General features: G+C 37.6%; 1 protein-coding gene across 3 annotated transcripts in view; it reads right to left on the bottom strand.

Moving 5' to 3' along the window:
* HERC2 (HECT and RLD domain containing E3 ubiquitin protein ligase 2) overlaps window positions 1-18,030 on the bottom strand; it is a 116,519-nt gene extending 98,489 nt beyond the window's left edge. For 2 of the 3 annotated variants that reach the window (XM_062601561.1, XM_062601564.1), the window contains exons 1-3: window positions 17,956-18,030; window positions 16,949-17,065; window positions 5,650-5,764 (exon numbers count right to left, since the gene is read on the bottom strand). In XM_062601561.1, coding sequence (XP_062457545.1) covers window positions 5,650-5,764; window positions 16,949-17,020 — 187 coding nt within the window. In that variant the 5' untranslated portion in view covers window positions 17,021-17,065; window positions 17,956-18,030. Of the gene's footprint in view, window positions 1-5,649; window positions 5,765-16,948; window positions 17,066-17,223; window positions 17,243-17,955 lie in introns of those variants that run through there. The other variant, XM_062601562.1, reaches the window with a different exon arrangement.
* Window positions 18,031-27,133: the final 9,103 nt, after the last annotated feature.

The following is a 27,133-nucleotide window of genomic DNA, read 5'->3' as shown; positions in this document are numbered from 1 at the left end:
ATTATGGAAGCTCAGGTGTGTTTAAAGAAAGGGATTTTAAAAAGAAAACCCTGAAAATTTTTCAGAAAGAAACAATCAGGAACAAAAACAGCTTTCCTCACAATACTAATAACTAAAGGATAGCCCAGCTAGGAAAGGAGAAAAGAGTAGGGAGAACAAGGCATGAGGAGTACTGCAGCATCACACAGGCGCAAAAGGATTTTAATAGCTAAGATAACAACTAAAGGAACCATCCTCAGCCAGAAGTTGGTCCCCAATGCAGAGCGCAGTAGCTGACCATGAATGGTCAGGTTTCCAGAACAAAATGAAGTTGCAAAATAAATCATCTCTGATTCTGCACTAAGGGCAGTCACAGCAATGGCCTACCCCACTATAAACAGAGGATGAAAAGGAAGCAACTAAAGGCTGAACTTACATTTCATATTCAGTGAAGAAGACAACTGTCACTGCATGGTTGTCTCAGGCATCCGCTACAAGTAAGATCCTGTGCTGCTCTTGAATTCCTATGAACCGATATAGTCAGGAATTCTTAAGCAGAAGCAAAAAACCTGCAAACACTTCCCAGCAGATGTTGCCACAAATACCTTTGTTGTTAAGGCAAGAAGCTATGCAGTGTGCTCTGCATATGGGCTGCATTTTAAGACCATTCTAAAACAGCATTCAGTAGTTTTAGATCAGGGAAATACTCCCAAACCTATTCAAAATAATCAGTTGCTCTCTTGGTTAAACAGCAGACTAGGAGATACTAACATTACCAGATGAAGTCCTAAGTAGTCAGGCCATCTCTTATAGTTTCTTCCACCAAAACCCACAACTTCACATGATCAGCATATTCACAGAAGCCACCAAAGTTTCTGCAGCATGTGCAAGAAATCTGTGAGAACTTCCCCTAGACCTGATCAATGCTAGACACACACTCTGAAGTCCAGCTTCCTCTAAGCTTATGCAAAGTAAAAGACTGGAAGATTTAGTAGTTTTGATTTTGCCTTAACTGATGACTATTTATCCCACTAAACGGGACAAGGAGGACTTAGTGTTTGGAGGTTTTAATGTTATTTTAAGATTTTTTTTTTTTTAAGATTTTTTTTTTCATAAAAATGTCAATTGATGGTAATTTGTGAGGGAAAGATGCATGCCTAAGTATTTGCAAATCACATGTACATAGACTTCCAGGTGTAAAAATCCAGATGACAGAAGATTCTAGTCTCCTAACTCTAAACAAAAGATAAAGTTCCTTTTCTTCCTATGTAAAATATTTTAAATGTGTTTTTTGATTATCTGTTGGATAACAAAAAAGCATTTTCCATTTATGAAGTCAAACTACCTAGCAGGAGGGTGACTTCCCTCTGTCTCGCAAACAAGATGTGATTATCCACAGCTATGTGAATACTAAATGCTTGAGCCCCGGGGTACAGTCAGTATAGCTGATTTAGGAGATACAGAAAAGAGGGAGAGAAAAGAAGCACTTTTCCGTTTTAACAGGGTTTTTTTCTTACACAGTAAAGGAGGCCTAAACCAGATGATTATCTTGTACTCTTGTTCACTACTGCAGTTTGAGATGCACGTGGTCTGAACAGTAGCCAGCATAGCCAGCTCCCACATGCTGTTACTGTTAAAAAGATTTGATTTCTGCCACCCTCACTAGAATCACTTTACGGCATTTGGACTTTATCATCTATTTGCAGATGCAACAGTGGATGAGGTTGATGGATTCAATGAGACTAGGCTAACAGGCATAGAGGTCTGACTTCTGGGAGAGTAGGGAGGAGAAGAGAGATGGGAATAAAAAGCTCAGTGTTTTACCAAAGGCAGATCAGAAGCATGAAGCTGATTCCTAATTCTGTACTTTTGTCCTGAAATTTGAATATAACTAACTGAAACAGGATTCCCATCTCAACATAAATTTGAGGAATAAAAAAAGAGCTTCTAGTATATAAAATGTTAACCTGATCCCAAATTTCCTAATGCTAGCCTGATAATTTTGCTGCCCTGGAAGTGCACCTGTATTTGTACATCACTACTATCACAGCTGTGTCCTCAGAAGCTACTTGCAAACATACACAGTCAGCTGAACACATTAACCACCCATCTGAAATGCACTTAAAAAGCTATTAAGAAAAAACTACTCCTAACCAAACATTTTTCTAACAAGTTAAAAAAAAAAAGGCAAAATTTGCATATCATTCCTAGAGAGAAAAGGAATGCTTTTCGCTATCAACAGCATGCTCTTCTAGTCTATTGCCTCTGCTGACACCCCGCAAGAACGAAGGGCCTCTTCTGAGCAGCCCAGTTACAACTAAGAGAGCTACAGCACTGGTGAAGAAGAGAGGGATTACAACTCAAGAGTAAAACTCAAATCAAAACTTCTTAAACAGCATAAAAAGAAGGACTAGGTACAACCACCTCTCTTATGTATACTTCTCATTTATCTGCAAATTAGTCAGTATAGCTGCAGAATGTGAATGCTGAGATTATAATATATTGCTTTGAATATAAAAGCATTGGTATTTAGATACATCTAATTACTAGTATGCACTCTGCTCTTGAATTACATTTGTAAATCATTTATGCAAAAAGTAGCTATCAACTAAACAGACTGAAATATTCCTGATTTTAATTTCATGAAATTTAATAAGAGCTGCAAGTTCAGAGGCACAAATTATGCATCATTTTTTCTGGTTCCATAACTCATTCTATTGCCTAATGGGATACACAATCTGATCCACACTGACCAAAAATAGCCTTGACTGGCTGCTTCTTTTTAAAGTTCAAGACAAGTAAGCAAGATGGTAATATTTTGCAAATCCTGCTGGCCAGCACAATGGCTTTTAAGAAGGCAAACTTCACTGAAAGAGAATTCAAACATTAATTCTAAGAGTTAATAGCCTAAAACGGCTATATTCAAGTTTCTAAATGAACTATTGTATTTTCCCAAAGCCTTTAATTGAGAGGTGGTTTAGAAGTACCTATGTAGAAGAACGACATATTCGCAGAAGTGAACAGGTCTGATCTGTATTATGTCCCTATACTTCACCGCTTCAGAGGAAAAAAATGTTCAGATTACTTGGGCCATTTAATCTAATTCACGTCTTTAAAAATTTAAGAAATTTTTGTTTGCTTCAGGATGTCTCAGTAAAGCAGTAAGAATTTAAAACAAAATCAAAAATATAAGGGATTCTGGAGTCATCTTATACATGATGTTTTCACATGCCTGTGGTTCAAGATTAATGATTATTGAGAATCAAGCACAGATGAAAAGGATTCTATGGCATCTCCACAGAAACTATTTCAACTTTCAACTAGTACCTTGCATTATTCCTATCCCATCATTTATTGATAAGGGCAAAAAATAAAGACCATGCTGAATCATAATCTTTCAGATGGCACAAAATCATGGAACAACTAATGCTAAATACTAATAAAATTCTATCACTTTCTGTAATATTTTCAGCAAGCATCTAATCAAAGAATTTAGCAAAATGAGGAAAAATGCTGACAGACTCAGATAATGCTCACTTCTGAATAGATCTCTGTTGGTTCAGTGGTTATTTACACTTAGCCTACCTCTGCAGAACTGGAAAAGACAAGTGGCAGTCTTGTTTTAAAAATAAAAATAGAAATGTGAGAAAGTCTTAGCCTCATTACAGCTTGGACCATTGACTTTGTAAGATAAACAAAATGCCTTATTTCTAAAGTAAACTGTCAGAATCTCTGCATTTTTAAGGAACAGCACCCTACGGCCTTTAACATATTAAACTTTTTTGATCCTTCAAGTCATCTGCACATATACCCAGCTTTGGAAAAAAAAAGAGAGAAGAAAAAAAACACAGAAGTTCAAATCATGGTTCAGAATAGGTGTCATAAATGTAGACAAACATGTCTACACATGTAGACGAACACTTGCTTAGCACTTTTGTTGTTTGACTTTATACTGACTCTGTACTACTATCTCTACTTGGATGAGAACTGACAGCTGGCATTTTCCTATTTAATTATATTCCAACAGTTCCTCTGAAAGTAAAACCCACTATGACATCTTTCTATAGGCTGATTAGAAGTACTACAGCACCAACAAAATGCTTAATTCTTTGAGCCCATTTAACCGTATGGATATTGGAAGAATAGTTTTCTGTTACAGATCAGCACAGGTACAATTCTAAAAGCAACATACAATGATCTGGCACAGATAAAAAGGAAATTAAATACTTACTTTACAGGACGCAATTAAAACATTCTCTTATTATTACAGATGTTTGTTATCTTTTTGCTACATCAGAGCAGAATATGCTGAATCATTATCCTACAATCACTGTGACACTTTTCTGTCATGACCTGTCAATGGGATAACCCTCCATTACAGCAAGTTTAGGATGTCTTTTAGCATCAGTCAACCACAGGAAAAAATTACATTTCCTGCATCCATTTTATGAGCAGCTGCTGTAGTAACCCTTTGATAGGATCAGCTGTATTTTCATCCAGTATCAACAACAATCTTCAATATGGTCAGCATCACAAAGACAAAGACATTTTCTAGACTAAAGCATTCAGGAGCAGAATTCTAGTCTTACTACTGCATACAGTCCCCCCTAACTGTGAAATTTATATTCTTGATAAAAATAACATATATTGCACTCTCCCCTCAAAGATCAATTATTTTGGTTTCTTTCCTGTGAAAATAATTTCCTTTAATCCAAAGACTTTTTATTTTTTGTTTTTAAGGAGAGAAATCATAGGTTAAAAAGAGAACTCCATAAGCAATTAAATTAAGCATTACTGGTTTGAAATCCATGTCTATCCAACATTGCAGGTCAGGAAGCAGCAGAAGCTGAAATAACAGTTCCTTGCTACCAAAAATGCGCATTTCCACTTTACCCTTCCACCCTCTTCTAGAGCCTCATTTCCTTGGGGTCATACACATTTACTGATGAAAATCATCAGGTAGTGAACAGAAAACTAATCTAGCTGAAAAAAAAAAAAGGGTTGATTTTGCTAACCTGGCAGAAACAGGCTTAGCAAACTATGCAGTCAAAAGAGCACCACAACCAACACAAAGAAAAAGGCAGGACCACTTCATCTTGGCACAGCCCATCTTATTAATTGCTCTGTGAAACAATATCCCCCTCTACCAAAATACAAACAATCTCTTCTGGATAAATATGTTAATCTGCCGTTCGTTGGATTTTGAGTGGCTGATCTACTTCAAAATAAACTAGGAGACGTAAAAAATAAAAGCAACATTCTCAGTCAGATTGTGGACAGCTCTTTAGCTGACTTTTTAATCACTTCATCAAGATGCAACAGTGATATTGCCTTTATCCCCTTTCTCTGCCCAATTTCTTTAGACAGGAAGCTTCATCTGTAAAAAGAACAAGTATACCAAACAAGTTTACTCCCAAGCCTCTCTCATCATAACATGCTTAGATATGACATCTAGTTTCAAAAGGCTGAAACAGCCTTCATCTGAATCAGAGGTTACTTTTCTGTACACTTTTAAGAGACCAGTTTCAATTCTACTTAATTCAAAATATGAATATTGCTAAAATGTACAGACATCTTATGAGAAGCCAAAGATTTATTACAGTAACAACTCTGACCTCCTTTTTCACTATCACAGCAGAAGGAAAAAAAATAGGAAAAAAAAAATCATACCTTTCCTTGGAGGTAGTTCACCACTTTGTGTTAATTCTGTTCCAGGATATACAATCTCCCCATCTTTTACCATTTCATTCCACAAGCCACACAGTCCATCTCGTGTAAAAGCAAGCTGTTAAAAATAATATATGTATATTATTTTTATATATATAAACATCACTGTATTTTTCCCAAGTCAACTCAAGCTAACACTCAAAATTTTATATTTTGTCATAAATGGAAGAAAGATCATGTAGTTAGTTGTCTCACTGGTATATTCCTTGATTTGGGGGGGGGGGGGAGGAAGGAGGGCATAGGGGAGATGCATTCACACACAATTCCTGAAGAATATGTATTGTACACACACACAGAATCACACATATATATGTAAAATATATACATAATCATTAGCATCTCTGATCCTCTGTTCCACTCATACTAGCTATGCTATTTACAGATTAAAAGTTCAAAGCAATAACTTTTAAATAGGCTCAAATATAGCAGGATGAATTTCTTTTCAGTGAAGAGCTCAAAATAGTCCAAAAGCACAGTTTGCTCAGCCCCGAACGATATACACGTTTGAGATGACTCCACATAATTCCAGTGGTAGAGGATGCCCCTCTTCCCCTAGAATGATCCGCACATTCAAGATAACTTAAGGCAATAAATGTGGGGGGGGCAGAAAAATTCCCCCTTTTTTCCTTTCAGAAAAAGCAGAAAAAGCTATCAAAAAAAAAAACTTGGGTTAAATAAATTGGCAAAACAGGGAAGCAGAGAAGGAAGTTGCTACAGCCCCCACTCCAAACCAGAAATTAAACAACTGGGCACGCAGTCAAAATACCTGACACCAAGGCCACAGGTTCATAAACATATTTAGCCAGTTCAGACTGGTCCCACTGTGGAAAGCATCAGCCACAACCTTCCCTCTTCCTCTCAGCTGCCACAGCGCTCCTCTCATGCGGGCTAAGCCCCTGAGCAACCACCTACTGAAGGCAGCTGTGGGACCGGGTGCCATTAACACTGAGCAGGCGCGGGGGAGCGACGGCGGCTGCACTGACTCCCTGCGTCCCCGAGACTGCAAACCTACACCCACTGCTTGTGAGAAAACAAATGGCAGAACCACCACGGCCTGAACCGGCCACGAAACTCCAATTTATAACACTTTCTTCATCAAGATTTATCAATTCGGATAGGATTCTTCGAAGCATCCTGCCGACCAGGATAACGAGTCTTTTACTGATGATGTTCCCTGCTCTGTAAAACACTGCAAAAACATGCGTCTACGTCCCACATGAGTTCCACAAAAACCAGGCTACAACTGCAACCTCGTAACATTAACGGTGAAAAAAGTAAATTAAACTGAAAAACAGAATACCTTTAGCATACCAAAGTGGTGCACTGAAACATGCTGAAAGTTTATTTAGAAGTATCTTTGTGTTATATAACTAGGCCAAAATATTTTGGATTTGAATAAAAAGAACAAATGCAAAGATGCTACTTGCAAAACTGCTGTAAAATATTTACCATTATACACAGAAATCCACAAGATTACATTTATTTTTATTTCCTACAGATATTTTATTGATCAAAGATTAAAGTTCTTAAGAGTTGCAACTTCTTCACCAACAGCAGAGAAGTCATTTGGTGGTCTAATTAGTGTCAGTAAAACGAAGTTTCATTCTTGACACCTCTGTAACATACTAAAAAACAGTATTAGTTTCCTGACTTCACACTGTATACTCAAGAAATTCATTTCAACACAAACTGATGATTTCTATCGTTTTTCTTTCCACATAAAATTTGAGCTGACATGTTGCATTTATTTGTCTTGTCATTTTCTGTCCTCTGGGGGATAAGAGAGAGAAGAATCCCACAGTGTGAACTAAACATTATTCAACACATTTACGATTTATCAACTATGTGTAGTACCAGTATTACACTCTGTGTAACCTTACTGACTATAGGTGCGCTAGGCAGCACACGGGCCTCTTGGAGAGATTCAGTGTTTTCTTAAAAGCTTTATAACTGCCCAAACAAATACAGAAAAAGATCAGAATAACCTAAATTAAAGTTCCACTTCAACACCAAAAAAAAATAAAAAAAAATAAATAAACCCACACACACATCATTAGTCCACTATCAATGGAATTTTTTTCACTGTTCTAGGTCTATAAGTAGTTAAAAATAAACAATTAAAGAGCGTTCAGTGGTGTTCACTTTGACTGGAAGCAAGCATATTCTTCAGTGGGACACTTAAGGAAGTCAATCTACACAATTTTCAAGGCTTTCTTGAAAAAACAGTCAAACACAACTATTTCACTCTTCTTGGTGCCTACGTTGCAGGAATTTACTTAGTTATTTTAAAACTTCAGCCTGTTGAAAGTTAACCTATATCAGAACACAAGCTTGAAAAACAGTGAGAGAACCCTGACTGACTGATCTGACTTGCAGAATAAATTACAATTTTCACAAATTTAAGATTTGTCTATTAAACCATCTTTTTTTTTTTTTAACATTTTCAGATCATCCTGGTATGGAAAACTATTCTCACCCCCTTAACCTTATACCCTATAGGCCTGGAGGCTTGTAACACAATTTTCTTTGTAAGACAGCATTGTTTTATTTCACAAGACAAGCACTGCTGTAAAATACAGTCAAAAGAACCGTTTTCCCCATTCTAACCTCTAATTCTTTCACACGGCACAAAGCTCACACACAAGCCTTTCAAGCATCTAATAAAAATTGAAAAAGTAAACAAAATTTCTTTTGCACTGGGTTTGGCATTCAAATTCTTATTAAAGTCATTTTTGTGGTATGTTATGAACAGATAGAACAACCATTAAGATTATAAACCAGAGGCAGTGCCATTCCCTCCTCCCCATCCCAAGTACTTCATGGGGAAGCCTGCACTGTAAAGAGGCATTTAAAAGAACAATTTTGCTCTTTATTCATACTTTAGTTAACACTTTGCTCCACCTAGGGCAGGGGGGAGTATGTTGTGTTTGAAGGTAGGAATCATGGGTGGTTTTTGTAGCAATAGCAAAAAAACTGCCTGAAAGGACGACTGAGAATCAGTGTTTACAACCGATTCATGTATCATAATCAATGGCAACTCATTTCTCATTCTAAGAAGTTCACAATTAATCCAGTCAATCCAGGCATATTAAAAAGTGCCACTACAATATCCAAAAGTGAAAGTTATGAAAAGTTTGTTTTAAGTGTTAAATTACTTAAGCAGTTTTATTTTCATGATCCCCAAATCAGAATTCTATAAACATAATAAAAGCATCCCACTCCCTTAAGTGAAATATTTCTCTTAACTACAGAAGCTGGCATCTGAAGATAAGAGTAAGTCAACTGTAGGGTATAAAAGTCAAATTTTTGACCACATAGTTTTAAATACTATGAAGAAAAACAGAACTATCTTAAGCCAACACAAGCATATACTATTTTCTCCCTTTTCTCTGATGGCATTCAGTCATTTGCAACGAGTCTACCAATAGATCAAAGGGCCGAGAGGTAAGAACTGGAACTTTGCTCCAAATAGGTTCTGTAAACACCTGCCTTTGGTTGATGTTTTCCCAAGAATATAATCCTTCTTTCATTTGTTTACAGAAAGTTCACAAAGGAACCAATGGTATTTTGCAAAAGAGAAGAAAATTGCACACTCAGAAGAAAGTCTGATCTCCCAGGCTGTACAGAAATAAGATGATAAACATGTTTCCAGGCAATGTTCTGTGAAGCCATATACAAATTAGCTTTATAAACATATGTACCTGTTTTGCCAATGTCTTTAGAAACAGTAAGGGCAAGTTAATATCCTTCACATAGCCACCAAGCTTCAAACAGTCAAACCACATCAGTCTCTCCTCAGCTACTTAGTAGTTGGGTCTCAGCAGAAAGACAGTATAGCTTGACCATGTGGATTTCTCAGAGATACAAACCACTTTCCAATCCAAACACCCCCCTTGATGTTTTACGTAAACACAGATCAACTCACTTTGTTCTACATCCTGCACTTCGTCAGCTATGTATGAAAGCCACATTTGACAAAAACTCACCTGAACTTCACTATATATAAGATACAGAGGTATAGTACAGTAATGCCGTGATAAATTGAAACCACAGCAATGCGAATGCAACATTCATGAGAATATACAGCCTCTTTCATCAATACATCTATGGTGCTACAGCTACCCCACAGAGAAATTATTTCATGGACATGCAGTCTATATGTACCAATTCCTATGCCAAACTGTAACAAATGGTAGGTGTTAACAATCCAGACTGGTGAAGCTTAGATATGCTGAAAAGCAGGGCTTCCTAAACTTTGTTTGCTCAGGTACTATTAACATCATTTTGTTGCCACAGATTTTTGGTTAAAGAGAATTTCCATTTGTAAGGCAAAGACCTAATTAATTACTGTTGCGGATGAGAAATAAATGGGAGAGGTGATTTATTTTTGACAGGGACAGTGTTCAATGCACTAATTGAGGAACAAGGCAAGAAATCCTGCTGAGTGACAAGCCTGGAACGATCAGATTTCATGACACACAAACTTGCTAGAAGTAGAGTGCATGTGCAATGGGCAAAAGAAACTTAGTATTTTACAGCTTCCTATTTGTTATATCATGCAGCTATGCAAGCACAGAAATTAGAGAATAGGAATGTAAATAAAGCAAGCATGGTTTAATGAGTTATTAACCAGTAGAATTTAGTAACTTAAGATTATTGTGAGGCTGTGTATGCCATGTATAGGTAGTTAAGTATTCAAATGACTCATGAAAAAGAAAAAGAGGGTGCTCACAATGGCTTTTTGGAGATATTTCCCAAGAGAATTTAACATCTTATCATACGTTCATTGTGTTGCTGACATAGTGGGGTTTCAACAAGAAACAAGCACTCTTGTCGTTAAGTCTCTCTCTCTCCCAATAGAGATAGCTAATTCACTAGACTCCTTGATTTAGTGAACATCTTGCCCTCTAATAATTTAATCCCTTCATTCGTGACTGTTCAAATGGATGAAAAAGGTAACAAACTAAGAATAGTTTTCACCAAAAATCTGTAGCTGACAGTAGTTTCAGAGATGCACAAACATTCAAAATTACACATAAGTACCCCAAGTCCCTGCTTGCTCCATCACTTTCTTTCCCCATCAGCTCTCCACTGCCTTCCCAAGACTGAGTTTCCCAACAGCTCCATGCTCCATCCTCCCAAAAATCAGGGCCCTGTAACCTTGGCCTCTGTGTTCTGCATCCTCCTAAGCATTCCACCAAAACAGCTTCCAATCTAATGTCCCAGATCTCCCTCACCCTTCCGTGAGGCCTCCTAACTTCCTTTTGGACAAGACGGCCACATATCCACATCTCCTATACACCTCACCTTCACAAACCCCATTCTGCATCCAGTGTTTATCACACATTCTCATCCCCAGACCGTGTCTCGATCCCTGCACTTCTAAGGCATCATCTCACCTATTGCATCTCTCTTACCTAAACCTGAACCTATGCTTTAGCCCTGCTCACATATCTTTAGACAAAAAAGCAAAAGCCTAAATAGACTTCAAAGTGAACTTCTACTGTACTGTAAAGTAGGCAACCCCTACTCTAAGCTTTTGCTAATCTGATCTCCACTGTTAAGTGTGATTTATTCTGACTGGTACAAGATGTAATTAAGTCCAAGGGATATCTAGTTTGGTTGCTGGCATATGCTGTTCCCTTCCTCCAAGGAGGCAGCATTAATTTTTTCCCCCCCAACAATTTCTACAGAACAAGGTATTGGCATTAATGTGTTTCCTTAAGTTTCAAGAAAATCAAATCTTGCAACTACAACTGGACAAGATTCTGAGAATTCTGAAAGCACCACCACAAAGTTTGTTTTAATGAGTTAAAAATAATCAGGAGCTGTGATTTTGTTTTAAAGTCAACTGGTCAAAGTCAGACACATTTCATGTGATCCATCAAATTATGTGCCTGATGCAGGTTATTAGCAGAAAAGACAGAAATCTCTGTAAAAACTTAGCTGGAACTCAGAGGGGGGAAAAAAAGTAAAAATACAACAAAAACCCCACAGGGATTCAGGCAAGATTCCTCCTTGTATAACTGTCTTGGAAACTGAAGAAAGTGACTACATAATCGCAAGATTTTAACATGCATTCACCCTAGAACTGCCAGCAATTAAAAGGATATAAAAATGAGAGGACTCTGTTCTTACTTTCAGCTATTTCTGCATTAAAATTTGTCTTTATTTTTAAAATTATGCTAAAAAAAAATCTTTTAAAAATAGAAATAGGTGGAAAAACACTCTCTCATTTCTTTTTCAACACATGAACAGTGAAGAAATACATGGGAGGAACAGTAAGTTCTTTTCCAAGTCTCCCCACTGTCTTTCCTTTTTTCAAGTCATTCAATTTATTTTTCCTTTTTTGTTGTACTCCTCTTCACATTCTGTCCAAGTCTCATTCCCTCTCCACTGAAGCATGACATGAAATCACAGCTGTTTATCATACCTAAGCAAAGCACAGTGAAACATAATTCAGTCTAACATATTACTCTAAAGCTCTGACAAAAAAAGTTAAGCAGCCCCACAGTACTTCAACATATTTAGACATAAATCAGAGATGTCCCAATGATAACAGACTTTCATTTGTTGCAAAATTTCATTAGCAGTTAAAAGATAATTGCAAAAAACAATGTCAATCCTTCAAATTTAGAGTATGAATTCTTTACCTTCCTTCATCTTCTGAACAGGAGTTTTGTTGGAGCCCAAATACTTGCATAAACATTAAATATATTTTGTCTAACCTTTCACTCCATATATGGTCCTAACCCCTCATCTGGAAATCACTAACTTTGGTGGAACACCATTACTTTATTTTTAAAATAACTAGAAATTCCCTACTGTAAACCACCTTCTTTAAAAATGTAGAAGTTCTGATTTCAATTGCTATTTACTACTTAAAAAAAAAAAAAAAAAAAAAAAAAAGAAAGAAAGAAAGAAAAAAAAAAGGTTTTCCACCAAGCCCTTCATTTTTTGAGCAGAAAATTGAAGTTAAGGAGAAAATGAACAGGAAATCAACAAAACAGAGAAAGTAATTTTCACTACCTTTTTGTTTTTAAGAGTCAAGACCCCATATCTACATTATTTTCTTACCAGCAAAACACTGATCTAGATGCTAGAACAGTGGACTTTTCATGAAAATCAGGATGCCAAATTTAACTTTGACAGAAAGTTAAGAAAACTTCAGACAAATGCAACTCTTATAGTTGGTTACTTCCCTTTAAAAAGACCTCTTTCATCTCTGTGGGAAAGGAATATGACAGAAATTGCCTGCCAACCATGAACTGAACGGAAAATGATGAAAATTCATTCTATTGCTCTTGTAAACAGCTCCTCCACCTCCGCTGCTGCCTAAAGTTTTTTTCCAAGCTACAGCAAAATGAAGGCTTTTCTCCCCCATCTCCTGCTATTCAGCACAATAGAATTCTCTGCAAGATCCAGAATAAGCAGACTAATAAACAGCAGTTCAATCACACGCACCACATTAACTAGTGATGGCAGAACAACCAAAAACCAGAACCTCTGCCAGCTAAAGACCTCTGCATAAGGTTCTAAATGAGAAGCACAGCAGATTCATTTAATCAAAATTATTTAAACATCTGATTTTAAGCACAATTTGACTCAGCACACTGGATATCTAGGTTTAAGTAAACACTTTTAATGTTATCTTGCAATTGTGTGTTTTTATATTCTCTTCTTAAAAGGGATGTCTTCATTAGAAAGAGTCATTAAACCATGTTCTCCATTACATACAGATTCTGCTATAAATGTAATGATTTCCACCAGTAATAAATATATGTAGGTACTGTGTTTTTAACACACCAATTCAAATTCAAAAAAATATAATTAGAAATAAGTGATACTCCCATTTTTCAGGCAACCACACTAAACATGACCCATACTAGAACGGCCTGTGCTAAAAACTATCAGTTATATTATTCACAAAAATGTTATCTGCTATCTTACACTTTTGATATCTGCAATATCAGAACATATCACATTACTGATGCAACATCATACTGAGCTAAGCTATGATAATTTCTCAACTGCTGTGTAACAGTTGGGTTTTCCAGGCAATAGAGAAGATCTTGATTTTTTTCCAACGGGAAATTTAATTTTTCACAAAATAAATGTTTCTAGACAGTTCTACATTATCCTAGCATCTGTCACAAAGACCATAATAGTCAATTAATTACAAAGTTAGTAAATAATAAATAAATTAAAATAGTTATGGAGAGCACCTTTGTCTTTGTTGAGCTTTTTGGCTTCCTATAATAGGACTGATTAAACTGGTTTCAGAGAAAATAAAATCAGTAAAAAATATTTTTCCACAACATAGTTTCCATTAACATTTCACACCACTCAGTTTAGCTTGCAGGCAAAAGTTTCACTGTTGTAACAAAAGGGCTTTTATCTTGGTGTTTTCTTAAAGCAAGTAATAACACACTACATCATGCTCTGTCTTTTAAAGTAACCTCCCAAAACTAAATGAGGACACTTAAATTTGGCCTTGGTGCCAACTGGAACAGCTGCTCTTACACATGGACTGAACACAAGCCATATTCAAATCCATGTATCATTCTTTTCTGTGTATACTAAGACCATTATATTACAGACTGTCATCATTAATGTATATAATATTATAACAGTGTGTATTGTAATACTGATGCAACCTCATATCAAGCTAAAGCAAAAAGGATCTGATGATTTTTAGAGAAATTTAATTGGTTTTATTCTAGAGTAACTGTCACAGCCAGCAAGTCCACAGTAAGGGCTCTCTGGAAACAGTGGCAGAAAATGAATGTCAGACCTTGGAGAGTACTATTCCATCAGAAGAAACATTTCCCTTCCTATTCTAGCTACACTTCTCAAATTTTGAAACAGCAAAGAACTTCATAAAAAAAAATAATAATAAATAAAAGTTGTTTTAAAGATTAACCAATCTCTGATGCTTTCTAAAGCAGGGAACTCCCAACAGAATTTTGTTTCTCCAAGAAATTTCACCTACATGCCTTTTGACTGTTGTCCAGTGAGAAATTAAGAGTCTAGCTGCAAAGTGCAGAGTTTAAGGTCTAACTCCAAGCAATAAAATGCAGTCAGCCTGATTAATTTATATAAATTAGTTTGTCTTTCTTCAAAGCTCTCCTGGCTATTATGCTTGTCTTTTCAGTTCCTGTTCTTTTGCACCCTGATAATGCCCTTAGATAGTCACCAGGCACAAAAGCACATGGTAGGAAATCAGCATACTCAGTACATACAGAACTTAACTGATAGGATTTATATTTATAAAGAGATTTCATAAATTAACTAGATAATGTCAATCAACCAGTAGCTAAAAGTCAGTCACACAGAAGAAAAAGAAGATTCTTCAGTGCCCAAACCCACTTACTTGATAGAAGACATCTGCCATTCAATACCTTAAAAATTAGCAATTCAAGATTCACATGCACTTTTTTTTTCCCTGTTAAATAACAGACATATATCCATATAGACTTCTGTAAAGACGACCTATGTAATACTAAGAAAAATTGCTAACTTAATAAGAAAATTTTATTATCCTCAGGAGACCTAGCTAGTCTTCAGATTCCAGAGAAGGAATGTTCATGATCAGCAGATCCCAAATGATTACCGTGCTCTTACTTCATTAATCTCATTATTTTGACTAGAGCACAAATAGAAGAAAACAAAGAGAGTATCCTGGCAATTAAAGACTAACTTGCTAGAACTCAGCTCTTATAGAAATAAGAAGCTATTCTTTGAAATTTGTTACAAATTAAGATCTTTATTTAGTGGAATTATTACAACCCATTAAGGTAACTACACAACCCATAACATACAAATATTTCATTGCACTTGTACACACACAGTTGAAAAACCATCCTAAAGTACAGACATCAAAAGTGTACGTAAACATAAGAAGGGATGCAGAAAACAAGGTGTTGCACGTAAGAGGAAAAACATGAGAAATCATGTGTACAGTCACATTTTTTACCTCACGTAATACAGAAGAAAAACAGGCAGTGCATACTCAGCAGCTGTTATAAAGTTTGTTACTTTTTCAGCTGCAATCTTCCTCTACTCTAAAAGAGCTGAAGTAGCATATTTGTAATCTAGAACTCAGCTTCCTGAGATGTATTTCAGAATCTTAGCTATTCACTTACTAGAAAAATATTTAATATTTCTGTATTTCTTAACAAGCTCATCTTCAATTTGTTTTGTACTACTTATTTACCCCATTAGCCAAAAGTTTGGATCAAGATTTTTGACTCTGGAAAGAATAAAGATGAAATTTAGATGAACTAATCTAACAGAATCAAAGAGCAAGCCCTATCATTTGCACACAACTGCTACTAAATAAAACAACCTTAAAAGCTATCTGTTACCTCTGGAGCTGATTTAGCCTGTTTGATATAGAATATTGGAGAAAAACTGGTTTTGGATTGCAAGTGTATGGGGACAGAGACTTATTTAAGCACAAGAACAGATGAATTCTACCATAATCATCCATTATCATGCAGCACTTGCCTTTGGGCCAGGATGACTTTTTTGCTTGTTTGTTTGTTTTTAAATCTATAACACAGATGTAAATCTAATACTGGCTGATCCCAACAGAAATTTTAGAATTTTAAGTAGGAACGTGAAAAGGTTTTTCAAAGTAATGTATTTATATGCAACATCTGAGAGAAGGAAGGAGACAGAGAAGGCAAAGACTTAGCGTAGTTAACCTGTTTCATCCAAAATAAACATAACTGATTCATACCATTCTACTTCTCTACATTTTCCTCTTAATTCCACAAATTCTGTATAAAGTTAACTCCCTTGGAAAAGGACACAATTTAAAGTGAATACTTGTTATCCAAACAATTATAGCAAAAGCTAATCTGAATCCTTCAGAATACAAATTAGATTAGATTTCCATCTTCTTTTGCTTCAGTTCTCTTGTGCATTAAAGCAGCTAGCTCATACGTACACAAAAAGTTAAGTAACAGCCTAAATAAAACACGTACACCCCTAAGAGCGTGCTTTATTCCCTGTGCAGCTTGGTTCTAAATAGAAGAGACTACACAGACAATAGCTTTACTTTCAACTTCACAAAAAGTTCATTTTTTCAAATGACTTTTAAATCAGTATAGTCAAAAACCACATGCCAGGCTCAACAGCAATACTACAGTCTTCCGCATGTCAGCTATTTAGATTAAAAGCATCCTGGATCTGCACCCAAAAGGTCATGATGTAATAGATACATCTATTACCTTACCTGTAAGTCTGTCTTCAACCATTTGGAGTCAAACCTAGTTTGAGCAGCCAGACAAAAAGATTCAGAAGACATGTTTCCTTCTCCAGCCTTCTCTCCAGGCTGGCAGGGCAGCCTAACCTGCCACAAAAAAAAAAAAAAAAAATGAAAACTAACAATCTAGCACATATAATAGATCATAAAAGGCTATTTCAGTTCTGACTAGGATGGCTTCCACTTGAGCTTTAAAAATTTAGCATGAATAAGGATCTCCCTCATTCACATGGGAAAAAACATACATTAAGAACACTACTCGAAGCAAAAAGCTTCCCTCCAGCATTCGTGGAAGAAAACCTCCCTTCTGCTGCACGGAGCAGCAACACCAGCGGCCTGGCGCTGCCCTCAAACCCGTAAGTGCTGCATGAAATACATAATTGATCGCAGATTACGCAAGCAGCAGGCCAACGTAAAGCGATCGCCAGGGTCACCCGCACCCCCTCCACCGCCAGCACCGCCGCGAGCCGGGGGCTCCCCCCGCCGCACGACGCCCCCCTCCCCAGCCCCCCGAGAGCACCCCCCCGCCCTCGCGGCCCGCTGTCAACGCCCGTTACGGTTACGAGCCGCTGTTTTAATCCAGCCCGGCGAGCCGAGGGGAGAGGACAGCGGGGCCCGCGGGGGGGGAGGGGGCGGCGGAGACAGCCCGGGGAAGAGGGGGGAACGGGGCGGTTGAGGGCCCCCCACACACACACATAGGGGCCATCGCAGGGGGCTGCACTGCCCCTCCCCCCCCCGGGGGGGCTCCGCCCCACCCCGCGCGACCGAGGCCGGGACCGCTCACGCCCCCCGCCCTCCCCCCCCCCCAACAGCGGCCAACTCCACAGGGCGGGGCGCGGCGGGGGGGGGCCTCTCCTCTTCCCCCCCCTCCCCCCCCCCCCCCCCCCCCGCCGAGCCAGATGGAGGAGCCGGGGCGCGCGCGCGCGCGCGAGACGGCGGTTAGCAGCGGGGCGCACGCGGGGCTTCCCCGCACTCACCGGCCGTCCGTGGCGGCGGCGGCGGCTCCTCTCCCCTCGCCCGATCTACCGCCGCCCGCTCGGCTCCGGCTAGCCCTCCCCCCACCTCCTCCGCCGGCAGCGCCGCTCGCCGACCCCTCCCTCCCTCGACACTGGCAACGGGGGAAACTCGGCCAATTCGCGGCTAAGCCCCCGAGACGCCAGCGAAGCTCTCCGCCAATCAGAAAGGAGGGGGAAGGCGGGACATCCTGTCCCGCACCATAGAGAGGTGAGCTGCAGGGGGGCTAGAGGGGTCTGTTTATGGGGGGTCGCTGCTGGCGGGAGGGCGGTGGAGGAGGCCGGACAGACGGTGATAGGCCCGGCCGGGCCCCGCGAGGCGACAGCCCGGGTACCTGCACCCCGGGGCGGGGGCAGGTGCTACGTCCGGCCGCGGAGGGGTGCCGGTGCCAGGCCGAGTGCCAGCGCAGTCCCAAAGGCGTGCACGGCGGGGTTGCAGCAATAACGCAACGTCCTGGGCTGGCGATGTTCATCCACCTTACAGACGCATCCTAGACCAGAATAAAAGTCTCTTTTTAAGTAGGATGCAGAGAGGGGACTACAGAGATTTTTTTTTAAATCACTTTGGAGTCAACACTGCAAGCTGTAGGCTTTAGTGTTATGCTCATTTATAGAAAATTCGTTAAAGCTTTTTAACGAATGCTTTGGAATGGACAGGTCAGTAGTGAGCAGTTCAGTGGCAAACAAAATGGCAGAAGCAGCCTGAAAGAGTAAAGTCTGGAAATAGGAAAATCAGGCCACAATACATAAGAGAGGAGGGGATGCTGAAAGGAAAGAAGAATATGTGTCCGGAGACAATATAGCTTTTGCTACCTCTTCTTGTAGGGTTGCCTAAGTGAGAAAATACATTGAATGAAATAAACATTTCAAAGTAAGTTTGTTAGAGGTGACAAAATTTATCAGGGATATGAAATGCAGGCTAATCAAAATTAAAGTCTCTGAAAGTATGTGGACTGCAGTTTCTAGACAGCCAAGGACAAAGGAGGTATGAGCAGGGCAGGGTAAATGGGATCATGATTGGCACTGAATGGCTTGTCGATCAAATAGCACAGGGTCTGAGTTGCAGTCATTTTGGCAAAGGAACAATAGTTTGATTTTTCTTTAATGTAAAAGCATTATAATTATTACTAGTAAAACTCAGTGAATTTGATTCTCCACTGTTCATTCTCAAAATTAACTAAAAAAAAAAAGGTTCCATGACCCATTGCCTGTCACTCACCATGGACCTCTTTTGGATCCTAGCAGAGTAGTCATCTTAAGGTAAATACAGTGCAAGATTTCCTAAGTGCATGAAAATTTAAGCAAAAAGATAGAAATACCTCCTTTTCTGTAGTTACCAACTTCAGAATGTTCTTCAAAACATGAACTTTCAAAACTAGAAGTAGCTTCTCTTGAAAAATCCACCCAATACCTGTATGAAGTCAAGAGCTTTATTTTAGACATACAGTTTTGAATGTTTTGTCATGCACATATGTCCTGCCTGCTGTCCTGTCTACTCTGACTAGTCCAAGACTGGGAAAGAGCTGGCATGTCAGGATAGGAAATTTTTTGTCTCTTCTTCCCTGATAGACTGAAAATACAGGAAAATGATCCAGTTGTAGTATTCTGAGGAGAAATAAAAATAGTTTTGCAGTGTATAGAGACCAATAAAAAAGGAATTAATAAAACTTGTTTGAAACTACAGTGGCTACTGAGTGTTCAAATGATTTGCAAGTCTCATCTAAATGAGGTAGTCTTCAGATGCATTTTTCATTTGGCTCTCCGAGAAGATGATCTTCACATTGAAAACTTGCATTTCATTCAGAAACATTTCTTACTTGTATTAAATAACAAATAGCAATAGAAAGAGGCCCTCACTGGTACTTTGGAGATGAATGATTTCAAGATTGTATAGCTAGCTAACTAGTTACATTGAATCACTGGCCTAGTTAGCAGGAACTCACTGCCTTCAACTAAATCAAAATATATTTTGATGCACTAACCATGCAAATTCAACAGCTTGTGGAGAAAATGATGGATAATTTTTATTCGCATCTGAAATTCAGTATAATAGTCTAGTGCAGTCTCAAATAGCGTTCTCACAAAATACAGATCCGCCAAATTTTCACAATTACTGGTATAAAAATATAAATAAACACTTTGACAAGATTATTAAAAATCATTTTATTTTAAAAATAGTTAGAAAACTCAATCGGTGGTCTGAAAGTTGTCTTTATACCCAGTTTTTAGTATTAAGGCCATCAATACCGTTACTGTGATGTTACTTAAATAACAATGCCACATTGTTGTACTTAAGATTGACCAAAGCAACAAAGGCAATGTATGAAAGACTTTTTATGGTGAGTTAAAGCCAGACAACCAGACAGTTGAAACTGTTGCCAGTCCAAACCTTTGTACTCCACTTCTGATGCATATTTGCATCTTAAAGCAGGGTTATATGATCTAGTGAATCCATTCTCCAGATATCATCCTTTGTGGCCCAACTTACTAAAGTAATCTACTCAATACCGGAGCAAGTCATTAAGTGGATATGATGTCTCTGCTTATACTAATATCTATGAGGTTGCACGGCAGACTGCTAGTGAGGTAGGAGTAACTTAAGCCCTCTGTTTTCACAGGTCTCCCAAAACCCTCGCACTCCTTTCTCAGTTCCTGCAGAGAAATGGCTGAATATGGGGGAAAAAAATCTGCAGACAGACACAATTATTTAGATGTATCTACTTCTAGGCATAACATCAAATCACTATTAATATATAGATTAAAGCAAAAAGTAAATAACATACAAGAGTGAAAGACACTGAAACAAAGAGGTTGCATTTTCTGGTCCACTTAGAACAGCTACAAACAATAGAATGGTCTAAAAATGTCTGGCTCTGGGCACAAGACCTTTTTTTTGTTAAAGTGTTATGGAGGAGCTATACCAGCTTCTACAAGAGGAGAACCACCTTAGGGGTACAGAGTGTAGAGAAAAAGAAGAGTGGTGGTGCACATGGGATATGTAACCACCAGCAGGAGAGGAAGGTAGCGGCAGTAGCATGAACGATGCCCTCTGTCGTTTCCAGTGCAGTTCAATTTCTAGTGTTGTCCAGCCAGCCTCAGGAGACAGGGAAAAACAGAAACTAACTGAACAAAATAAAAGTAGCATAATAATCTAAAGCAGAACAATCTAGGCATATTTCTTTTTATTTCACTTGAGAGACTGAGAGCATAAGTAATTACAAGGTCAGTCTCAAGAACTGAGGCTATTGCATTCCCAGGTAACTAAATCCAAAACCTTAATAGCCTATGAATGAATGGTGAAAGTTCATCTTTTTTTTAATCAAGAAAACCCCAAACCAATCAAATATATGTTTACATAAAAATAAACTTGCATGCCTTCTAGGTATAGCTGTCAAATCTTTACTAATTAATGAATAATTATGTGAGCTCAAGGGAATGCATTCTAGTTAAAATAGCAGTGGAATGTGGGGCATTCCTTTTCTCTCATCAGTGAATATCAATAATTGTATGCATGTGAAAGGGACACAAAACCATTTCTGTAAGGGCAGTGCCTGTTTGCTGCAAGACAATGCCTTTTTTGTTTGTAATTTTTTTCAAGAGCTATTTGTGTTGTTGAGCTCTCGCACTAAGTTTGGAATTCTTTGTGTATTATTATCCACAAAATATAAAATCCATTCCACAGTGTGCTTAAAATAGGCCTTGAAGAATTTCCTGGCTTGCTTCTCAGTGAGGAAGGTTTTCCTCAAAGAAAGTGAGAAACTTTTACCATTAGTCTCTATTACTTTAATACTCTGTGAACTGAACTGTTGGCCAAAATGTCAGTTTTGCATATTGCTCCACTTAAAAACAATAGCTCATGATGAGGCCTGTTATTTCATTATTGTATTATTTGCAAAGAATGCCATCAGTTCAAATGGACCAATGCAGATTATTATGCTACCCCAGTGCTTTTTACAGAGAGAAAACAGGACAGAGTAAGGACATAAGAGGATTTTCCTCCTCCACCCTATACTAGTATTTCTAAATATTCACAACGGTACTCTTTACTTGCCATTTTTATCACTAAATTATATATTATTTACATAAACAGAAGAACCACCAAACAAAAGAAATAGCTTCCACGTTCAAAAACTCAAGCCCCTTTCAATTAATATCCAAGCCATCTTTCCCTATGCCTCATCAGGGCCATGAAACAAGATCTTCTGCATATGTTTCTGGCATTCTGATCCTTTGTCACCCTCAGGGTAATAGTCCTGGCTATTTCTTATCTTTCTTTCAAGTATGGCTCTATTCCAATGCATGTCCTTCACATTCATCCATACTTCCAAGATTATTTCACTCCTATCTTTACCAGTCAGTGATACATACCTGTGTTTTAGTCTGGAACCTGTATTGTTCAATGAAATAGAATTAGCTTAACCCCTCTCCCCCCCCCTTTTTTTTTTACCCTTATCTTAAATGACCAATAATGCTTACATCCAGAACTTCTCCCGTGACAATTTTTCTTTGTAAAAACAGTCTTCTGAGTGTGAGTCACAGGGTATTGTACAGCTCACGCAGCTCAGTTGCAGAGGTGGTGCCGGAAAAATAATTCACTACAGAGAAAATTAAAAAAAAATGAAGGATGGAGCAACTAAAAAACTGTTACAGCAAAGCCACAATTTCTCTACAGGTAGCTAATTATATTCTATTGTTAATTACATTTTGCATAGTTAATTATTTTTAAAATTAGGGTGTATCCTGTCCTTGGTAAAACAAGCAGTAGAATTTTCATCAGCTTCATTAAGCTCAGGAATGCAGCCTCATATATACTTTATTTTATTCATTTAATGCCAACTGTTCTGGTTTTTAGTGGCCCAGAAAAGTGCTATCCCAAAAGTTTGCTCTCCAGGTTGTGTCTTCCATTACAGAGAAGAAATGTTTTGCTTCCCCATGGCCAGCCCCAATTATTCTGTTCAAGAAATCTCTTGCTTTACATCCCAAAACAGTTTAATTTGACTTCATCCTACATTGCTGAACTCAGTAACAATGGTAAATTCTCTGCAGCTCTTTCTTTTATATTTTTAAATTATCAATTTAAAATAATCATAACATTTTTTAGATGGACATTGTTCTCTGACTTCCAGAGGAGCTTTGGAAATGCCAGCTTGACTATGCTCAATAGACAATTTTTTAGGAGACTTTGGAAATAAACACTATATAAATATTCAGATATCTATTATTGACCTATTGAAATTAAAAGTCTTTCACATACAGTGAAGGATACATCAAGAAGTCACATGAAATACACATTCACTCTATCTACCAAAAAATAGCATCCTCCATAAGATCTTTACACTTTCCAAATTAAATACAATTACTAACTTTTAGCCAAGCAGAAAATACTTAAATTTAAAAGGATTTTTTAATTAAGGGAACATTTTGTATAGGATATGCTAATAAAGGCATCTATTATATGATCCAAAGACACATTACAGTAATAAGCTACTTTCACAAAGCAGTTCATCTACAAAAATTAGGGAGGTTTCCAAAATGATTGAGATAGTTTAATTTAAAACTCCACCCAAACATCAAATGAAAGCTAGTAAAAATCAACATGATATTATAGTAGAAATTGAAATAAATCCTCACTACTACACTGATCTGTATATATTGAGGGCATAAGGATTCTGTATTATAATACCATGCAGATGAATTATCAGTAGTTGAATATATTCTATCTGACAGGAGGCTAGTTGCCTAGTTAACATTTACAAATTCACCCATCAGTGGGCACTGCAACATACTTCACTATTACATAACATGATGGAGGCTGTTTGGTTGGCATTTTGAGCAGCAAGCACATTTTGAAATTTGAGATTAAACAAAAAGTGTTGTTTATTCCCTTAAATTAGAATGCAAAGCATAGTCAATTGCAGAAGCCTTTGAAACAAAATGGAAATGATTTGGTGGAATGAGAAAAACGTTAAAGTCTGTATCCTATAGAGGAACTATGATGCAGTAGAATGAAACTTTAGTAGACAGAAAAAGATGGGAACAGTATCCTTTAGCCAATAATCAAAGCATGAACTTCAATATATAAGAAGGAAGATGCTAATTTTAATTCTTTGCATTTAGAAGCTACCAAACTTCTCTTCCGCTAATGCCTGGAAGGCGCCCAAAACACTTTAGCTTTTATACATTGCCTTATATATAAGGAAACACTTTATGAATGTTGATAGGGATCTTTAGTCATTTAAGAAGAAAAGGAAGCAGTAGTTTTGTGAAGGATTTGTTAACCTAGATCCATATGGCATCCTTTCGTATAAAAACGCTTCATAAGGAAAAAGAACCCGTACTGAAAAACAAACTGTTAGAATGACTTGGACTTGTGCCACGTGTTGTGCTTGCTGCAGGGTGTTGGAGAGGTATCAGCAGCTGCATAGGGAGGTCAAGGGCAGGTTGGTCAAAGCGTGGAGTGGGGGAGGGATAAGAAATTCATTTGACCCTCTTTAACATGTAAAATGCATACAAACCCAAAATACTATCAGTCCTCTTGGCTTATGTCTCAGCGTTCCCAATGATTTTCCAAACAAATGCAATACACTTTTTTTTTTTTTAAGAAGGAAAATCACAGGACTCCAATCTAATTTCTTGTTTATTCTGATAATAAATTAACTCCACTCACTCCAGCTCCGTTAGACCTGGCTTACTCCCAAGGAAATAGAAGCTAAATTCACTTCTTATTTTATGTGTTGTTTTGACCCTAAAATTTTTTGTAAGACTGAACATATATTTCCATAAAGTTCAAGGACCTGCTTGTCCATGTGAACACACCTACTGTCCAGAAAATGCTAATTCAACACCGTCACTAAAACCCCATGAAGTACGAAAATAGTTTTCCAGCACAGAATTATGCTGTCCATAAGTTTAAACATAAATTACATTAACTTGAAGTACCACAGCAAAAATAGCAATACAAATACAATGCTTCTTTTTATTTTAAGTTTTCATTGTTTAATAGTAAAATAATAGTCTAGGAAAAAGAATTTCACATGTAAATAAAAACTGGATTAGGAGCACAGTAATTCTGAAATGTAAGTTGATGCATCTGGTATAACAAAAGAAATTCTGTTACTCAGTCCCCTTGGGAACCTGCAAGGGAAGAGGACATCCTGTGAAAGTCTGCAGCTACGTATTATGTTTTCTCAGACCTCTACCTGACAAGTTTCACTAGCAGTACGTTTTAAGACTGTGCTACAGTGAGACTTTTGTCTACGCTGGTTCTCTAGCACTGAGTGGAAGCTCTAGAAACCTCAGTTTTGCAAGTTACTTTAGCACATTCCAACCCTTATCCTCGGCCTAAATACCTTGCTGGGTTGGGGCATTAATGTAGATCATTATCTGGTATCTTCCTACCTTTTTACCTCTGCCTATCTTCAGATACAAAAGGAGGGTGCAAAAAAATTGTCTGATGTCTTCATTCTCATTATTCATTAACTGCTAAATTAAGTAATAACTGTTTGGTTCTTTTCTACTTCTCATTATGGGTACCAAAGAGGCTTGCCTGACAAAGAGACCAGTAGAGCCAAAATTAGCCAACATCTTGGCTCTTCATACTATCAGCGACACACAGTCCTTCAACAACATTAAGTGGCTTCACAGATAATACTTTCTTTGAGCTGTCAAAACTACATATGGGCAGAAGTTCTGCAGACCTGGATTTATACAAATAATTGTATCATTTCAATAGCTAACACATCACTGACTCCTCTGCAATTACAGTATAACAGATTTGCTGACTACTGACACTGCACTCTGCTCAAGTAGAATCTTAGTGGCAATGATGGTATTGATATAGTTCTGTGTAATACTGCAACACTCCAATACTTAAAAGGAAAAAAAATAATTAGTTCTGATTCTTCTGTGGCTTCTATATTGCTACTCTGCAGTAATTCAGTAAAAAAATAGGTTTTAGATTACAGTGGTCGTGAATACAGTGAACCTGTGAATGCTTGTCCAGTCTGAGAGCACTATATTTACCATGCTCCACCTTTGTATAAAAAGAACATTTTCCAAATTTTCCATAAAATTCTACCTTGTAGTCTTGATCTTCATTGCACCACATGCATCCATTCAGCTTGGAGTAAAGCAGATACAAACACTGCCAGATCAAAATTCTCCATTCACATCAGCAGTAGTGTCTTATACTTGCTTTGTATTCATTTTGCACAGATACAGATAACTGTATGTCTGGAAAATCAAGCTTGTATGCCTACAATTTGGATGCTTTGCCATTCCTCACTGGCATACAGATCCTGATATTATATCTAAATAACAGTCTTGTTGGATTAGCGAGCCTGAAAGGGCCAGTACTGATCTAAACAAAGTCAGAGTTTGTTCTTTACGGTAGTAAATGTCCATTCTATAACTGCAATGAAATAATTCTTAGCTAATTTTAGCACCTCTAAAAATATTACTCTAGCAAAACATAATAATAGAACAAGTATAAAACAACTAACTGCCAATGGAAGTCACTCTGCATATATTCAGCTCTGCTTTTTAGCCTTTCAGAGTGTTGTTCCAGAACTGTACTTGTAATACAAAGTAAATGTAATTTTGCATTGTAAGATACATCTGTGTCTATGTGCTATGACTATTGCATTCACACTCAGCTCTCAGCAGCATGCTATGTATTTCCTTGACACACACATCCTGGATATGAAAACAAATGACAAATGGCTTAAATTAGTCTCCATCACAAGTTGAAATTACTTAATTACCTTTTCAAGAATACATGTAAAAACAGCCAGCCAACTGGTAAACAAGCAAAGTAGTAAATGATCCATCTTTTGACTGATCAATGCCATTTATCATGGAAGAATCTTGCAGAGCAATGTTAAGTACTTAACAGAATTCCTTTTACAAGTTAAAGATCACAACTCTACATAGTCCTGATTTCCTGTGTTTCTCTCTTTAGAGAGAAATTTCTTTAGTATGCCAGACACACCATACAAGTTTTGCTATTCTCATCGCTCTAATGTACAGTATTTTGTTGTGGATTTCAATATATTATATATTGGCCAATTTCTGTTGTTTGATTTTTTTTAATGTGGTACAATTCTGAACTAAATTTATATCTACAACTTTTCTTATTTGTATT

The sequence above is a fragment of the Rhea pennata genome, chromosome 1, assembly GCF_028389875.1.
Source record: "Rhea pennata isolate bPtePen1 chromosome 1, bPtePen1.pri, whole genome shotgun sequence".
Taxonomy (NCBI): domain Eukaryota; kingdom Metazoa; phylum Chordata; class Aves; order Rheiformes; family Rheidae; genus Rhea; species Rhea pennata.
The sequence above is the reverse complement of the archived record's forward strand: the minus strand, read 5'-3'. Positions and strand labels throughout refer to the sequence as shown.